This window comes from Ranitomeya variabilis, chromosome 1, assembly GCF_051348905.1.
Source record: "Ranitomeya variabilis isolate aRanVar5 chromosome 1, aRanVar5.hap1, whole genome shotgun sequence".
Taxonomy (NCBI): Eukaryota; Metazoa; Chordata; class Amphibia; order Anura; family Dendrobatidae; genus Ranitomeya; species Ranitomeya variabilis.
In genome coordinates this window covers 704097604-704115493 of record NC_135232.1, presented here as the reverse complement: position 1 = coordinate 704115493, position 17890 = coordinate 704097604, and the positions used below count along the sequence as shown (strand labels likewise).

The window sequence follows — 17890 nt, the reverse complement described above, 5'->3', positions numbered from 1 at the left end:
TGAACTGGAGCGGGTGCAGAGAAGAGCGACCAAGGTTATTAGAGGACTGAGGGGTCTGCAATACCAAGATAGGTTATTACACTTGGGGCTATTTAGTTTGGAAAAACGAAGACTAAGGGGTGATCTTATGTTAATGTATAAATATATGAGGGGACAGTACAAAGACCTTTCTGATGATCTTTTTAATCATAGACCTGAGACAGGGACAAGGGGGCATCCTCTACGTCTGGAGGAAAGAAGGTTTAAGCATAATAACAGACGCGGATTCTTTACTGTAAGAGCAGTGAGACTATGGAACTCTCTGCCGTATGATGTTGTAATGAGTGATTCATTAATTAAATTTAAGAGGGGACTGGATACCTTTCTGGAAAAGTATAATGTTACAGGGTATATACACTAGATTCCTTGATAAGGCGTTGATCCAGGGAACTAGTCTGATTGCCGTATGTGGAGTCGGGAAGGAATTTTTTTCCCCATGGTGGAGTTACTCTTTGCCACATGGGGTTTTTTTGCCTTCCCCTGGATCAACATGTTAGGGCATGTTAGGTTAGGCTATGGGTTGAACTAGATGGACTTACAGTCTTCCTTCAACCTTAATAACTATGTAACTATGTATGAGAGATTCCTGTTCTCCTGTTTCTATCTAGCACATGTTCAAAAGTAGCAGCAGCATGGAGAATATACTGTACAGCGGTAATGAGCGGTGTAGCTGTGAATCTAGCATTGGGGTTATATAAAACATTTACTAGTCAGTCCTATCTGTCCCTCCCCCCTTTCTCCCCATAGACTACAACAACCAGCCGTAATCTGTGAACTAGAAGTCCGTCTTGTCTGCTGACCCCATAACTACAGAGTCCACACCTCTTCTGGTATAACATCAGCACAAACACTGCGCCCCGGCCGAAAGTTTCACGGCCGAGCAGCTGCATGCAGCCGTACATCACCAAGCACAATGCACAGCTTCGGATGGAATGGTGTAAAGCTGCCACCACTGTACTCTGGAGGGAACGTGTTCCGTGCAGTGATGGATCACACTTCTCTGAAGGTGGAGACTGGGTTTGATAACTCCAGGAGGACGTTAACCCCTGACTGCATTGTGCCCGCTGTAAAAAGCTTAGTGGAGAAGGGATTGTTTTGGTTCTTTTGGATGGAAGGGCAAAAAAATTCTCACCCTACAAAATCTTGTAGAAATCCTTCCTAGAAGACTGGAAGCTGTTATTGCTGCAGAAGGGCTGACACCATATTCTCTTGCAGGTATAATGTGGAGGAGGCACACACTTTTCTCCATATACTGTACACAGTAGTTGGTGGTCCTGCAGACATACGCAGGTTCGGGTGCCTTTCCTCTGAGCTGTATGACAACTTTAGGCTCTTCAGTGAATAGTGATAAGTCCAATGTGACATTCAAGTATAACAGTCTGTGACTGATCTTATATAAACACGGAATTTACCCTTTTTTGCTGTTTCCTAATAAAACTTACCCTCCGGACCAAGTCCACGTGTCCAAGTTCAGAACGTGCAAATCATTCATCCTCGTTTGCTAGAAATAAACAAAACGATAAAGTCGATATTAGCCCAGTAGTTCTGATGAACAAAGTCCTATAATAAACAGTGGAAGGTGAAGCCCACCAGAACGCGCCCACCAAACACGTATCCGTTATTTCCAAGGAGGGCACAGGAATGGGCGGCACGGGCTGGAGGAGGGGTGCTCTGAGAATAAGACAAGGGCAGAATATTAGAGGATGTTAAACATAGCCATGGCGACACACGTGACATAAAACTTACTTTTACCATGGGCTGTGTCCAGGCTTGTTCCTCGGTGTCAAACACGTTGATGTCATTGTTCCATCCCCAAAACATCTGACCTTCCTGGAAACAGTATAGTAAGTCTAGCTCCAATCATACAGAAAACGGATAATGGTGCACTAAAGACGGTAATGCCTGCTCCGCTCACTCCACATGGAGAGCTGCGGGAGCGGGGACGTCACAATATACCGGCATCCGCTGGGACGCATGCACACAGCATAGTTATTTCCACTGCTGAATTTGCTCTGAAGAGCGGCTTTGATTGCCGGCAGCATCAGGTGTCATCAGTAGTGCTGTGAAACGGAAACCTGGGAGGCAGCGCAAACCACAACCAGTCCGTGCTGCCAGTGTCAGAGCAAAATATTTGGAAAAATTAATTATTGTGCAAAATTTAAGGTAAATTTGAATAAAGCCCTTGGAGAAGCAGTGATTTTTCCTTTTAGAATGACATTATTTTACCATATCAGGTGCTGAACACTCGGGAAAATACGATTCCAAAACAGGGTGGAATTGAAAAAGAAACAAAAACAAAACCATAATTCTACTATTGGGTTTTGCTTTTATTATGCCACAGGGCAGTACGTCGGCTTATATACCGTCACACATCACAGAGCAATACATGATAGATACAGGGGATAACCAGTACGATCTCCATCATGGATGGCAGCGGTCACCCAGGCTCAGATATGGCTTATATGCCGTGACAATGCAGATAGCTCAGCTATAGCTACACAGGTGCAGCGATAACCGTGAGAGCCGGCCTCTGACACTGCTGCGGACAGCTGTGCACCCAAACCTGGAATCAGAGCAGTGTCCTACAGGGTTAGAAAAATACGCTTTAACCCCCCCAACAAAAAAAAAATACAGTTGTATTACCCATGATGCATCATGAACATCAAAGCAGTCATTAAGTTCATGGTGTCTTCGGCTTCCATAGCCACCGAAGTAGATCAACCTGTGTGACAAAAGCACGGAGTGTTTGCAGCAGGACGGAAGAAGAGGCAGACTGATCGCTACAGGTGGCTCTCGGTGGCAGATGTGGCATGCTATTTACATACAGCTCGGGCAAAAATTAAAAGACCACTGCAAAATGTTCAGTTTCTCTGATTTTTCTTTTTATAGGTGTATTTTTGAGAAAAATGTAAATTGTTCTTTTATTCTATAACATTTGACAACATGTCTCCAAATTTCCAAGCAATAAATTTTTTATTTTTTTCCGAAAAGGAGAAATTGTCAAAATTAAAAAATAAATAAATAAACATAGTGCTTTCAGACTTCAAATAATGCAAAGAAAACAAGTTGATAATCATTTAGAAACAACAATACTAATGTTTTAAGAGTTCAGAAATCAATATTTTGTGGAATAACCATGATTTTTAATCACAGCTTTCATGCGTCTTGGCATGCTTTCCACCAGTATTTCACACTGATTTGGGGTGACCTTATGCCACTCCTGGTACAAAAAATGTAAGCAGTTCTTCCTTGTTTGATGGCTTGTGACTATCCATCTTCCTCTTGATTACATTACGGAGGTTTTCAATTGGGGTTCAGGTCTGGAGATTGGGCTGGCCATGACAGGGATTTGATGTGGTGGTCTCTTAATTTTTGCCAGAGCTGTATAGTACATGCCATCCACATACACCGTACATGCCAGTTACATAGGGTACACAGTACATGCCATCCACATAAGGTACACAGTACATGCCATCCACATAAGGTACACAGTACATGCCATCCACATAAGGTGCACAGTACATGCCATCCACATAAGGTACACAGTACATGCCATTTACATAGGGTACACTGTACATGCCACCTACATACGCAGTACATGCCAGTTACATAGGGTACACAGTACATGCCACCTACATACGCAGTACATGCCATTTACATAGGGTACACTGTACATGCCACCTACATACACAGTACATGCCAGTTACATAGGGTACACAGTACATGCCACCTACATACGCAGTACATGCCATTTACATAGGGTACACAGTACATGCCAGTTACATAGGGTACACTGTACATGCCACCTACATACACAGTACATACCAGTTACATAGGGTACACTGTACATGCCACCTACATACACAGTACATGCCAGTTACATAGGGTACACGGTACATGCCACCTACATACACAGTACATGCCAGTTACACAGGGTACACAGTACATCCACAGCCCATGGTCCAGCTGCACTCTATAGATTAGCTTTAATTAGTGCCCTGAACAGTAGGAATTCTCATGGAGGCTTCAATTTAAAGGCTGAACACCATTTTTTACAATCCTGATGCTGCTAATTGTCCAATTGTTTTGGCTCCTTTGCAGACCTCTGCATCTCCACTTCTTGCCGACCTATAAATCCCATCTTGATCGTGTTGTCTTTATAGCTCCAGCACTTTAGCAGGAGGTCAGGTCCTTGGCTGTCAGAGATGGCCGGAGACCCAGAGGACAAGGCAGAAACAACGGCTGTGCTTCTTCCAGACATGGCCATCATGTGTCTGCCTGGCAAAGCGGTTACATGCCAGAGGGTAGATTTTCTTGTAATGACAGATGCACATATGAGTGGGTAGAGCTGTGCATGTGTGACCATCTCATGTCACTGCGGACAACGCAGCAGTAGGGGTCCCCCTTTTCTGGAGATGGGTGCATGTCCAAGAGGTGGCAACTTGGCTCCTGCATCTATCAGACATTTTTGATTTATCCTGTGGCTCTGCCATTAATGTCTGTCATCACATAGCTCCTTTAAGGTCCATTCATCTGGACAGGTGCATAATTCCTGACAACTGTGCACGCAATGTGACAGGTATATAGCAACACAACGTCATTGGCACAGCTCAGCGGCCGATGTGGAAGAGAGCGGTGCCAAGCAAACTACGTAAGGGTGTAAACATTAGTTATCATATAGTAGACGACAACTGGAAGGAAATCTAAATGCCGGATGAGACACGAGTTCAGATTTGTTCTTTCCCTGTTACCATGGAGATGCACAGGTCTGCATAGAAGCTGTACAAAGAAAAAAAATTGAAATTTCATAAGCAGAGTATTGTTTCTTCTTCATAGATTGATATTGTTGGATAATGCTTGTAAAAATAAGCACTTTTGCAATTTACTGCATATAAAAATGTGCAGCAGTTCTTGAGGTTAAAGCGCTTCTTTTGTTTACATCTTGGTACCTAGGAGACCGACCACAACTGCTGTATAGCAGCGGTGGCTGAACAAGCTGTGCTTGCAAGCAGTTTTATATTGACCTTTTAAGCACCGCTTTGAAGCTGGCCTGAGTCGCTGCAGCGCGCGGTGACCTAATCCTGATCCAGCTTCAGCGCAGTGCTTACAAACCAGTGGTGGTCGCTCTCATAGGCAATGAGCTGTAAACAAATGTGTTAGTATCTCAAGAATGGCTACAAATTTTAACAAGCAGTAAATGGGAAAAGAGCTTGTTTTCACAAGCAATATCCAACAACGTCCATTAATGAAGATCAGAAGAACCTTTTAAATACATGTATACTCATTATTTTTTCCTTTTTAAAGGCCTACAAAAAATTAGAACCATACTAGCGCCTACAATACAATGTAGCATAAGTTATCGGATACCCGGGTACGGAGGACTAAAGGATGTATGGCTTCTGCTACTCACTGGCGTTTGTAAACCCAGCAGGAAAGTTTGTCCCGAGCGGTTGGTGGTTGACCCTTAAAATGCTTCACTTGCTTCCAGGTGAACTCCCCCGTGCCAGGCCGCAGATCCACATAATACAGCTGTAGAAATATACACAAGCAGGAAATGTAATGGTGGGAAGACATAGCGGTACCACAGACGGGCTTTGTTCCAGCACCTAGAATAAAGGCCGCACCCATAACATAATGGGCTGATCAGCCCCTATAACATTCTGTCACTGAAAAGTACATACAAATTCTGTGTGCACCTGATTGCTGTAGCCCTTGTCATCATATCCACCGAAAATATATAGTCTTCCATTCAAACAAGCCCCACAACTGCCGGACATGGAAGGGGGCAGGTCGCCATGTGTTAGGTGCATTTGCCTACAATTAGAATTACTAAGAAGGTAAAATAAACAGTAGTGATCGTCTGAACGATGTCTTAGATGACTGGACACAGTATTGGATGTATGGGGCGATACAGGACGGCTTACCATAATCCACTCTCCGTGTCATACACCCAGATCTCATCATGGGGGAGGTAGACCTCATTCTCCTCAATTGTCTGAAAAAGAAACAAAGCAATTCTATATGTTCTAAGGCAAATCAGACTGGAGAAGGATGAGCTGCAGATGGAAATCTCTGCAGGAATAAGTGTTCTGTGTGCAGGGAGCATCCGTGGGGCTGTGGGGCAGGAGGCTCCAGGGTAATAGCAATGGAGGCCGCACGTTTCATTAAGGAAGGCGGAGGTACCCCAACTCCACCTAAAATATTATATCTCTCTCTCTAGTAAAGAGAATCTGTACAAGTTCAACGAAACCACAAAATGTTAACATTTTACAGTTTTATTGTGGGTATTTGACTACATTTATTATTTTGCCATATCACCCTTACATCCTGTCACCATCTGCAGTAGTTTAGGCGTAGATTTGGCACGGCTGGTGAAGTATGTGTGGAGTCCATGGTCACCCGCGGCTAGTGTTGAGCCACCCCCCTAGTGTTCGAGTTTGGTTCGGTTCGTTGAACGTTCGACAAACACCGTCGAACCCCATTGAAACCAATGGCAGGCAAACACAAACACACACAAAACACATACAAACACATAGAAAACACCTTAAAAGGTGTCCAAAAGCTGACAAACTGCTCAGAAGACACAACAAACACATGGAAAAGTCACAAGTACATATAGTCATGCGAAAAGAAAAGAGGTGGAGGAGTAAAAGGAGGAGGAGACACAGATATAGGCATGTCATGCCCTTCTAAATTCAAGAAAGGCTGGAGTAAAAATCTAAAATCACCCTACCAACACCCAGACGTCGTGACAAAAAAATTAAAAAAAAAATATCTTTAGGTAGAATGGCGGAGGGTCCATTCAGAACACTTTCCTTAGAAGACGTAGTGGTACCCCCGTTGGGAGTTGTGCCAAAAAATGAACCCAATACATTCAGACTAATCCACCATTTGTCATATCTAAGGGGCAGGTCAGTAAACGACAACATCGACGCGGAAACAAGTACAGTACTATGTACTGTACCTCCTTTGACGAGGCAATCGGGTGGGTCAAGAAGTTGGGAAGGGGCACCCTAATGGCCAAAACAGACATTGAGGGGGCGTTCCGGTTACTACCTGTGCCTCCGAATAGTGTCCTCCCATTGGGCTGCTTCTGTGAAGGAGCATACTACATAGATCGCTGTTTGCCCATGGGGTGCTCCATATCCTGCTCACTATTTGAGGAGTTTAGTTGCTTCCTCGAATTTGTCGTCATGGACGTTTGTAAGGCGGCACATATTATCCATTACCTCGACGACTTCTTATGCCTGGGCCCAAAAGATTCGCGACAGTGTGAAAACACGCGGTAGTCCACCTGTGAGAAGGAGAGAGCTGGAGGGAGAGTGGACACCCCAGAGCCGAGGGGTTAGATTGAGAAAGAAAGCAGGCGGTGTAGCTTGCTTCATGGGTGGGCTACTCTGCTGAGTAGCAGAAATTGCTACTAGGCCCAAAAGGATTTCCTGTGCTTGATGCCGTTAAAAAATAGTAGTTAGGTAAACAGGCGGTGTAGCTTGCTTCATGGGTGGGGTACTCTGCTGAGTAGCAGACACTGCTACTAGGCCCAAAGTACTGCCTGGGCTAGATGCAGTTAAAAATTAGATCAACAGGCGGTGTAGCTTGCTTCATGGGTGGGGTACGCTGCTGAGTAGCACAAAATTCTACTAGGCCCAAAAGGATTTCCTGGGCTAGATGCCGTTACAAAATAGTAGTTAGGTAAACAGGCGGTGTAGCTTGCTTCATGGGTGGGGTACGCTGCTGAGTAGCACAAAATGCTATTAGGTACAAAACGATTTCCTGGGTCAGATGCCGTTAAAAATTAGTAATTAGATAAGCAGGCATTGTAGCTTGCTTCATGGGTGGGGTACTCTGCTGAGTAGCACCAAATTCTACTAGGCCTAAAAGGATTGCCTGGGCCAGATGCAGTTAAAAATTAGTAATTAGATAAACAGGCGGTGTAGCTTGCTTCATGGGTGGGCTACTCTGCTGAGTAGCACAAAATGCTACTAGGCCCAAAAGGATTTCCTGGGTTAGATGCAATTAAAAATGTAGATACACAGGCGGTGTAGCTAGCTTCACAGGCGGGCTACTCAGATGACTATCAGACAATGCTACTAGCTGTTATGATCCGGTGACCCTGGAGCCGCATGAGACTATCTCTGGAGTAGGTGGTACCTGTACTGACCGCAATCCTAATACTGACACCGCAACTAGAAGTAGCCGTGGGATGTACCTATCCAGGCCTAGACACCTCGACACAGCCGGAGAACTAAATACCCCTAAAGATGGAAACGGGAAATCTTATCTTGCCTCAGAGCAGAGCCCCAAAGGCTAGGCAGCCCCCCACAAATATTGACTGTGAGTTTAAGAGGAAATACGTACACAGGCAGAAAAGACAGAGTTTAGCAAAAGAGGCCCTTCTAGCTAGATAGAAAGGATAGGACAGAGTTCTAAGCGGTCAGTATTAAAACACTAGAAAAATCCACAGCAGAAGATACAATATGCTACATCTAACTAAAGACATAGGATGTATATCTGCATCTCCAGAGAAACCAGCATGACTGAAAAATCCAAACAAGTCAAAGCTGGACAAAAACACAATAGATTGCACTGCACATAAAAGCACACTGCATGCGTGCTACAAAGAACAAAAACAGGACACTTATCTTAGCCGAAATGACTGCAGGACAAGTGGAGCCAGACAGAGATGCAATCCCTCCAAGATACAATGGACAACTGGCAGAGATTGATGGATCCTACAAACCTAAATACCTAATAGAGCTGCAATAAGCAGAAACACCTGCCCGGCCTATAATCCAGAGACCACAGCACTACCACTAACAACCACCGGAGGGAGCCCAAGAGCAGAATTCACAACAACTAGCCCAAAAGGATTGGCTGAGCTAGATTACACCAAATGCTGTGACAAACACTTGCACAGAACTGGCACAGACCTGCCTGGCAAAAATTGCTATGAACTGCTGTAACCTACCCTGAAAAGGGCTGATATTACAACTAGTCCTGACTCCCTAAACCTATCTCTCAGAAAATTTGCTCGCAAAAAAAGACTCTTTGACTGTATAGCACCTACAGCAGCAGCGGTGCCATCTAACACTAAGCTGCAGCAGTGAGGAAAATGGTGGCGACAGGGCAAATGGCTGGTTCTTATAGGGCAAGGACATGTGACATACACTGCCAATGAAATAAAATAAGGGAGAGCAAGGCGCACAACTATAGACCAAGTAACAGGGAGGTGCCCAAAGGCTGGTAGTGAAAACTACATGAACAAAAAAGAAAAAAAGGCACTACCATAAAGCCTGCACACTACACCAATTTAGAACAATATATGAAATATTTTATTAGGTACACCAAAACAGCAAAAAAACATATAAAACATAAGTAAAAACAGAACAATCGCACCCCACTCATAGGAACCCCTTAAGGCACTATGTCTATACTCAGTATTGTTGATAAAATGATGATAATAAATATATAACAAGAATATCAATACAAATATACCATAATCACCACACGTATATAAAACAATACAAATGTGCCTAAAATAACAAATGGAAAGGACCTCCTATAGAAATCATGGAATATACATGAACCTATGCCACCACTAGTTATGTGGCTAGTATAAATCCTACTAGGACCAGTGTGCCACCATGACACAATGAGATAGAAATAGCCACGGGCTCAAATAGAGCCGTAAGAGAACCACCATGGCACATAAGAAACAGATAATGAGAGGGCTGTGAATCACAGATCCATCATGTGTGCAACTAAGATAGCACCGAACTAAATATATGAGCCTTGATGGAAATCAAACCGGACCAGGATGAGGGAGGATGCCAACCAAGAGGGGGCCCAGATGAAAAATAGGAGCGGGGTGCAACCCAACGCGTGTCGCCGTAACCCGTACGGCTTCGTCAGGGGAAGATGGATGCAAACGAGCGCAGCACATATAAATACCTGCAAGCTGATAGGTGCAACGGGCGCTCGTGTGGAACACAGGTGTGCAGGAGAGGTACAAATGAGGGAGCCGGAAATGAACTGCATAAAGAAACGTAAGACCGCGCATGGGCACAGAAATTCAGCCCAACAGCGCCTGCGTGAGACGAACAGGAGAGCAGCCGGCCAGAATATACAGAGCGGCGTAGGTCCGCGCATGCGCACAAGATAATAAAACCATAGCGCCTGCGTACAGAAGTAAAGGCATAAAATTACGTCAGGCCAATAGGGCCAAAGTGCAAGAAGTACATGCACAAGAGGTCCACCTAGCCAATCTGTTCAAGTATAAAGATGCGCCCAATCAAAATAAAACTGTAGTGCAGTGGGCACATATAGCAAAGGCAGACCAAAGCCAATCAGCGTAGGATCAGCCCAGGGGACTAAAAGCACCAGTGTGAAGAAATACACAGAAAGAAATAAAAAGGAAAAAAAGGTGTTCAACGGGCCCGTTGAGGAAAACAGCAAACATAATACACATAAGAAAAGAGAACCTATAAAACTAAACATATACAAAACAAGACAGGGCGCCACAACATATAAGGGGATACATGCACAAACATATACACATATATCCACACACACCCATGTAAACCAACAAATATATAATTTAATACATAGAATACATAAGGACCAAAATGCACAGAATTAAGCATGTGTGTATACATAGCAGCAAGGACCAAAATAGGCCCAAAAATGACATACCCAGAAAAACCCTTCAAAAAGTAAGAAAATAAAAATAAAAAGTCCCGGGGTCCCACCAAGTACAGAAGGGTGACACATGAACAATAATAATAAATAATTGTCCAAACCAGGAAAAATGGACCATGTCCAAAGGAAATAACCAGATATACAATACATGAATAAGTACATCAATGACCAATGTAGACAAATAAGCGCCTCCATAAGGTTCCAGAGAGACCGAAATCCAAAGATCTGTAGAGTAACGATATATAATACATCCGTAATATTCATAATCAATCCCAGGGACACTTGAGGTGCGTCTTATATCCAGGCCAATGGTATGGCAATTTAGTGACTGCAAAGCGAAGTACGCCAAGAATGGAAAAAAGTACACACAGCATCCTTTGCTTGATCCACAGATGCCAGATTAATGGTTGAAAAATGCTTCTGTATACGTCGTCGAAGTTCCTGGGATGTCTGTCCCACGTATACCATGTGACATGGACATATTAAGGCATAGATGACACAGCTGCTTTTACAATTAATGTAGTTCTTCAAGGTATATCTGGTACCATCCCCGTAGGAATTGTCCAGTAGGTACACCTCTCTTGGTATGTGCTGGATGAAAACTGTGATACTCCAAGAGGGAATTCGTGGCTGTAGGTTTTCGAAACAGGGTCGTAACGAGTGATCCATTCTCCTTAGTAATCCGAAGGTCTAAGAAAGTCACTGTTGTATCTGAATTCTCCTGTAGCAGATCCAATAAATCCTGTAAAACCCGCTGGTCAGCCTGGTCCACATTGTCGATCAATTGTGGTTTATTATGTAGGACCTGGAGAACCAAAGACCTGACTTCCTTGTATAAGCTGTGACGGACCATCCGGGGCCACTACTTGCGGAATCTCCTGCGTTGGTTGTAAAAAGTCGGTCTGTATGTCTTGTTCCGTGTCACCCTCATTGCTATATTGTCGCCGCTTCCTCCCTCTTCGGGTCCGGTATCTAGGTCGCTTTCGACCGAAGACAAAAAATCACTCCCAGATGTACGAGTGTCATTGGTGTGTGGTAAAAAACCAGCGCCAACCATATTCTTACGTGATGTAGATTGAGACCTAGAGTTGCCATGATGTTTCCAACGAAATGCCTGGCCCTGATCAAAATCTCTACGGTCCCTCGAGAACTTAGACTTTTTTCGTAGCATAATCTCCTGATCAAATTTGTCCAAAATATCCTTCAATTTAAGTTTAAATGGCTGAACCTGAGTACCAATATCATAAGAGGTCAATTTAGCTTCCATATCTCTAATCTTCTTTTTTGTATCCGAGAGTAATTCTCTGTCATGTGCTAAAAGCATGTTCATAATAATGTTAGAACAGCTTAACAGTCCTTTTTCCCAAGTGGCTTGAAATTCAGGAGAAGGTTCCCATGCTGGGTAGATGGTCACCCTTAACCCACGTGGTGCTATACTGGACTTAATGTACTCTTCCAGGCTGCGGATATTCCACCACAGCCTGATGCCCAGTTTATGGGCTGCCGTTAGGTCCGCAGTAAGTTGTGAAAAGTCCAAATCCTGAGCAACCGTCTCTGTAGCAGCAAAAATATTTTGAGATTGAGCCAGCCAAGCCGCCTCCCGGGTGTCCCAATCCATATTCCTGTGTCCACAGAAAACACCCGTCTAACTAGTACCAAAAATACAAAAAACAATATCAATAAATAAATGTAACAAATGAGTCTCACATAACTCACTAGAATCCAAAATAGGACGTGTGCAAGCCTTGAAAGAAAAACCCACCACTAGGAGGGCCAAAAGCAGCTAATACAATAAGGGAGAGCAAGGCGCACAACTATAGACCAAGTAACAGGGAGGTGCCCAAAGGCTGGTAGTGAAAACTACATGAACAAAAAAGAAAAAAAGGCACTACCATAAAGCCTGCACACTACACCAATTTAGAACAATATATGAAATATTTTATTAGGTACACCAAAACAGCAAAAAAACATATAAAACATAAGTAAAAACAGAACAATCGCACCCCACTCATAGGAACCCCTTAAGGCACTATGTCTATACTCAGTATTGTTGATAAAATGATGATAATAAATATATAACAAGAATATCAATACAAATATACCATAATCACCACACGTATATAAAACAATACAAATGTGCCTAAAATAACAAATGGAAAGGACCTCCTATAGAAATCATGGAATATACATGAACCTATGCCACCACTAGTTATGTGGCTAGTATAAATCCTACTAGGACCAGTGTGCCACCATGACACAATGAGATAGAAATAGCCACGGGCTCAAATAGAGCCGTAAGAGAACCACCATGGCACATAAGAAACAGATAATGAGAGGGCTGTGAATCACAGATCCATCATGTGTGCAACTAAGATAGCACCGAACTAAATATATGAGCCTTGATGGAAATACACTGCCAATGACACATGCCCTTGCTTTTCTGCATCACATGTACATTGCTGTGTGTGTGTGTGCACTGCTGATAGGCTCAGAGACTGCACCGCCCCACTGTAAATGCGGGAAAGAAAAAAAAAAGGAGATCGGCATTATTTCAGCACAGATCTATCTATTGAAATTGGCGAACAGTTGGACTCGAACACCGCTCATCTCTACCCGCGGCGTCTTCAGCGCCTCCTGTAGGTCGCTAATGGTGCCGGCTCATTGATATTTCTTACAGAAGTTGTCTTTTCTTCTCCATTGCTGCTGTTAGCGGGGCTTCTTTGCGGCATGGCAACTTGGTAGACCCAGGTCCTTATGCAGGCGGTGGTGACTTGTCCTAGTTGCCATGTTCTGGAGGAGCGCAGGGGACTTGTCAGTCCTTGTGCACTTTTAAGAAGTGAAATCATGACGTGGATTTTACACGTAAAGATTTTTTTGGCTGTTTGTGTGTGGGTTTGTTTTTTTTTATAAAATACCAATTAATGGAGTAAATTTCTATTCCATACCTTTGTTATTACTCCTAGAAATGCACGAATGAACTGACATTTGGTAAAAACCATTCTCTATGTCAGTCATTGAAGGGGTTCTCCAAGCTCTGGCCAGATGTAAACTGGGAACGGAGGTGAGCGACACATCTCTGCCACAGTGGGTGGCTCAGCTGCAGTACCTGTGACCGGCCACTATGCATTGTGTGGCGCTATGCTGTACGGCTCGTTTATATCCAGCCAGGGCTCCGATCAGCCGATCGATGTGTGACGGTGTCGGGCCCCACAGATCTGATATTGATGACCTATCCTAAGGGAGGGTTAAAGGATTTGACTCGAGCGCACATGACACAGACTGGTGACCAAACCTGCAGCAGAAATAGCGCACACAGTTCATGAATGTGGAGTAAATCAAACCTTACCGTATTTTTAGATTTGTTTCTTTTGTGTAAAAAGTTGCAAATACTTTGAGGCTATGTGCACACGTTGCGGATTAGCCTTAGGAATTTCTGGTGTGGATTCTGCCTCTCCTGGTAGAAAACGCAGCTGCGGATTTGTCGCGTTTTTTGTGCGGATCCGCAGCGTTTTTTGTGCGTTTTTGCTGCGTTTTTTTGCGGATTTGCTGCGCTTTATTGCCCCTGCGGATTTCTATAATGGAATGGGTACAAAAACGCTGCAGATTCGCAAAAAAGTGACATGCTACTTCTTTTAAACCGCAGCGTTTCCGTAGCGGATTTTCCGCAGTGTGCACAGCTTTTTTTTTTTACTCATTGATTTACATTGTACTGTAAATCAATTGCGGATCTGCAGCGTTTCTGCACCGCAAAAAAAGCTGCGGATCCGCAGAGAATCCGCAACGTGTGCACATAGCCTAAAAAGTAGCATGTTTGTCAAAGAAAAATGCAGCAGATTGAAAACTCCTCCAGAAATAAGGCACAGACTGGAGTAAGAAGCGCCAAACACAGGTGACAGCTGTTAAGTCGCGTTACATGAATCCGCTTATTACATCTGGATATGCAAAGTTTTCAGACAAAAAAAGGTAAAGTGGCGCAAAACAGAGAATAAGGTGCAAAAACTACAGCCACTAAAAGCAGAAAGGAGGAGAAACGCCGATGATAAATTTTGGGGCCTAAGGTTTGTAATTTTTTAGATTTTTCTGGAGCAGATCCTCAGCAAAATTCATCTAAAAAAAAAAAATTTAAATCAGGAAAACTCTTGTAATTTGTTTCTAAGGCTAGGTTCCCATTGCGTTAATGGGATAGCGCTAACGGACAGCGTTGCACGGCGAAATTAACGCCGTGCACCGCGTCCGTTAGCGCTCCCATTGCCGGCAATGTTAGAGCGCATTGCTAGCGCGTGTCATTTTCGGCACGCACTAGCGATGTGCCGGTCTTTTGTAGCGCGCCTCGGACCCTGCTTGCAGCGTCCGCGGCGCGCCAGAGGTCCGTTCCCCGCTCTCGCAGATCGGGGATCTGCGAGAGCGGGGACGTTAACGCGACCCCTGAACGCGGCCCCGAAAAAGACATTGCGTTAGCGCAATCCGCTAGCGCTCGCGCTAAACGGATTGCACTAACGCAATCTGAACCTAGCCTAAGGGAAATCCACTTTGCTGTTCATTTGAGTTTTTTTAGCTTTTTATTCTTACTGAAGCATTGTTGAAAAATCGCCTGGTGGAAAAGAAAAAAAAAGCGTCCATCTTGGAAGCGGAACCTGAAGGAAACCTCTAAAAGACACTGTGCAACTGAAATGCTGCAAAAGAAAGTGCAAAAAAAAACCCCTCTTCCAAAAACCCCTCAGAAAATTTTTCTACTGCCATCTTGTCTCTGCGCAGAGCTGGTTTTTGCAGTTCCCTTTTGCACTTTGGGTTTTTTATTGTAGAAAGGCCGGAATTCTGCACTGATAAAGGCAACTGTATTTTATTCAGAACCTAGATGAAAAAAGGCATAAAAAAGCTGCACAGATCTGCGTCTTCCTGATCGCACCCACTGTGCTCAGTGGGTTACATGCGGATTTTCTATGCAGTGGTCACTCTCCGTGGGATGATGCGCTCCGTGTGACGAGGTTGCGCTCCGTGGGACGAGGTCGCGCTAAGTGGGAAGAGGTCGCGCTAAGTGGGAAGAGGTCGCGCTAAGTGGGAAGAGGTCGCGCTAAGTGGGAAGAGGTCACGCTCCGTGGGAAGAGGCCGCGCTCCGTGGGAAGAGGCCGTGCTCCGTGGGAAGAGGCCGCGCTCCGTTGGAAGAGGCCGCGCTCCGTTGGAAGAGGTCGCGCTCCGTGGGACGCGGCTATGCTCCGTGGGACGCGGTCACGCTCTGTGGGACACGGCTATGCTCCGTGAGACGAAGTCATGCTCCGTGGGACACGGTCACGCTCTGTGGGACACGGCTATGCTACGTGAGACGAAGTCACGCTCCATGGGACGCAGCTATGCTCCGTGGGAAGAGGTCACGCTCCGTGGGACGAGGTCGCGCTCCGTGGGACACGGCTATGCTCCGTGAGATGAAGTCACGCACCGTGGGACACGGTCACGCTCTGTGGGACACAGCTACGCTCCGTGGGAAGAGGTCACGCTCCGTGGGAAGAGGTCGCGCTCCGTGGGACGAGGTCGCGCTCCGTGGGACGAGGTTGCGCTCCGTGGGACGATGTCGCGCTCCGTGGGAAGAGGTTGCGCTCCGTGGGACGCGGCTATGCTCCGTGGGACGCGGTCACGCTCTGTGGGACACGGCTATGCTCCGTGAGACGAAGTCACACTCCGTGGGATGCGGTCACGCTCTGTGGGACACGGCTATGCTACATGAGACTAAATCACGCTCCATGGGACGCAGCTACGCTCCGTGGGAAGAGGTCACGCTCCGTGGGACGAGGTCGCGCTCCGTGGGACGAGGTCGCGCTCCGTGGGACACGGCTATGCTCCGTGGGACGCGGTCACGCTCCGTGGGACGCGGTCACGCTCCATGGGACACGGCTATGCTCCGTGAGATGAAGTCACGCTCTGTGGGACACGGCTACGCTCCGTGGGAAGAGGTCACGCTCCGTGGGAAGAGGTCGCGCTCCGTGGGACGAGGTCGCGCTCCGTGGGACGAGGTTGCGCTCCGTGGGACGAGGTCGCGCTCCGTGGGAAGAGGTTGCGCTCCGTGGGACGCGGCTATGCTCCGTGGGACGCGGTCACGCTCTGTGGGACACGGCTATGCTCCGTGAGACGAAGTCACACTCCGTGGGATGCGGTCACGCTCTGTGGGACACGGCTATGCTACATGAGACTAAGTCACGCTCCATGGGACGCAGCTACGCTCCGTGGGAAGAGGTCACGCTCCGTGGGACGAGGTCGCGCTCCGTGGGACGAGGTCGCGCTCCGTGGGACACGGCTATGCTCCGTGGGACGCGGTCACGCTCCGTGGGACGCGGTCACGCTCCATGGGACACGGCTATGCTCCGTGAGATGAAGTCACGCTCTGTGGGACACGGCTACGCTCCGTGGGAAGAGGTCACGCTCCGTGGGAAGAGGTCGCGCTCCGTGGGAAGAGGTCGCGCTCCGTGGGACGAGGTCGCGCTCCGTGGGTCGAGGTCGCGCTCCGTGGGAAGAGGTCACGCTCCGGGGGATGAGGTCGCGCTCCGCGGGACGAGGTCGCGCTCCGCGGGAAGAGGTCCCGCTCCGTGGGACGAGGTCGCGCTCCGTGGGACGAGGTCGCGCTCCGTGGGACGAGGTCGCGCTCCGTGGGAAGAGGTCCCGCTCCGTGGGACGAGGCTATGCTCCGTGTGACGAAGTCACGCTCCGTGGGATGCAGCCACAGGTACATTTCCATGCCAAGCGTTAAATCCGCGCAGATTTTGGAGCGTACAGGAAGAAATCAGTGAGAAATCAGCGGCAAACTCCGCGCACTGTCCGGCCTCTGCTTACCACATATCCGCCCCACACGTACAGGCAGTGCCGGTCCATGACAGCGCAGTGCCCGCTCCTCTCCTCGGCCACACAGAAGCGCTGGGCAGCAGCCATAGCCCGGTCTCAGGGGATGCGCTAGTCCCGAACTGTCAGCATTGGGAGCAGGTAACTACAACTGCACGGGAGGCGCCGAGGGACAAACCTCCAATCGGCGTTTACAATGAACGACCTTTTTTGATTTATTAGCACTAAATCCTGATAAGCTTCCAACTGGTTCCTTGTGTTCAGGAGGTTTCAGGAAAGACGTATAGAAAACGCGACAGCTGAACAGTGCAAGAATAACGTTACAGGT

General features: G+C 46.4%; 1 protein-coding gene across 4 annotated transcripts in view; it reads right to left on the bottom strand.

The window, feature by feature from the left end:
* KLHDC1 (kelch domain containing 1) overlaps window positions 1-17750 on the bottom strand; it is a 34840-nt gene extending 17090 nt beyond the window's left edge. For 2 of the 4 annotated variants that reach the window (XM_077267320.1, XM_077267316.1), the window contains exons 1-8: window positions 17557-17750; window positions 5964-6034; window positions 5736-5853; window positions 5450-5568; window positions 2683-2761; window positions 1786-1869; window positions 1630-1710; window positions 1482-1540 (exon numbers count right to left, since the gene is read on the bottom strand). In XM_077267320.1, the coding sequence (XP_077123435.1) occupies window positions 1482-1540; window positions 1630-1710; window positions 1786-1869; window positions 2683-2761; window positions 5450-5568; window positions 5736-5853; window positions 5964-6034; window positions 17557-17652 (707 nt within the window). In that variant the 5' untranslated portion in view covers window positions 17653-17750. The remainder of the gene's footprint in view (window positions 1-1481; window positions 1541-1629; window positions 1711-1785; window positions 1870-2682; window positions 2762-5449; window positions 5569-5735; window positions 5854-5963; window positions 6035-17556) is intronic. The other 2 variants (XM_077267317.1, XM_077267319.1) reach the window with 2 other exon arrangements.
* Between the last annotated feature and the right edge of the window lie 140 nt (window positions 17751-17890).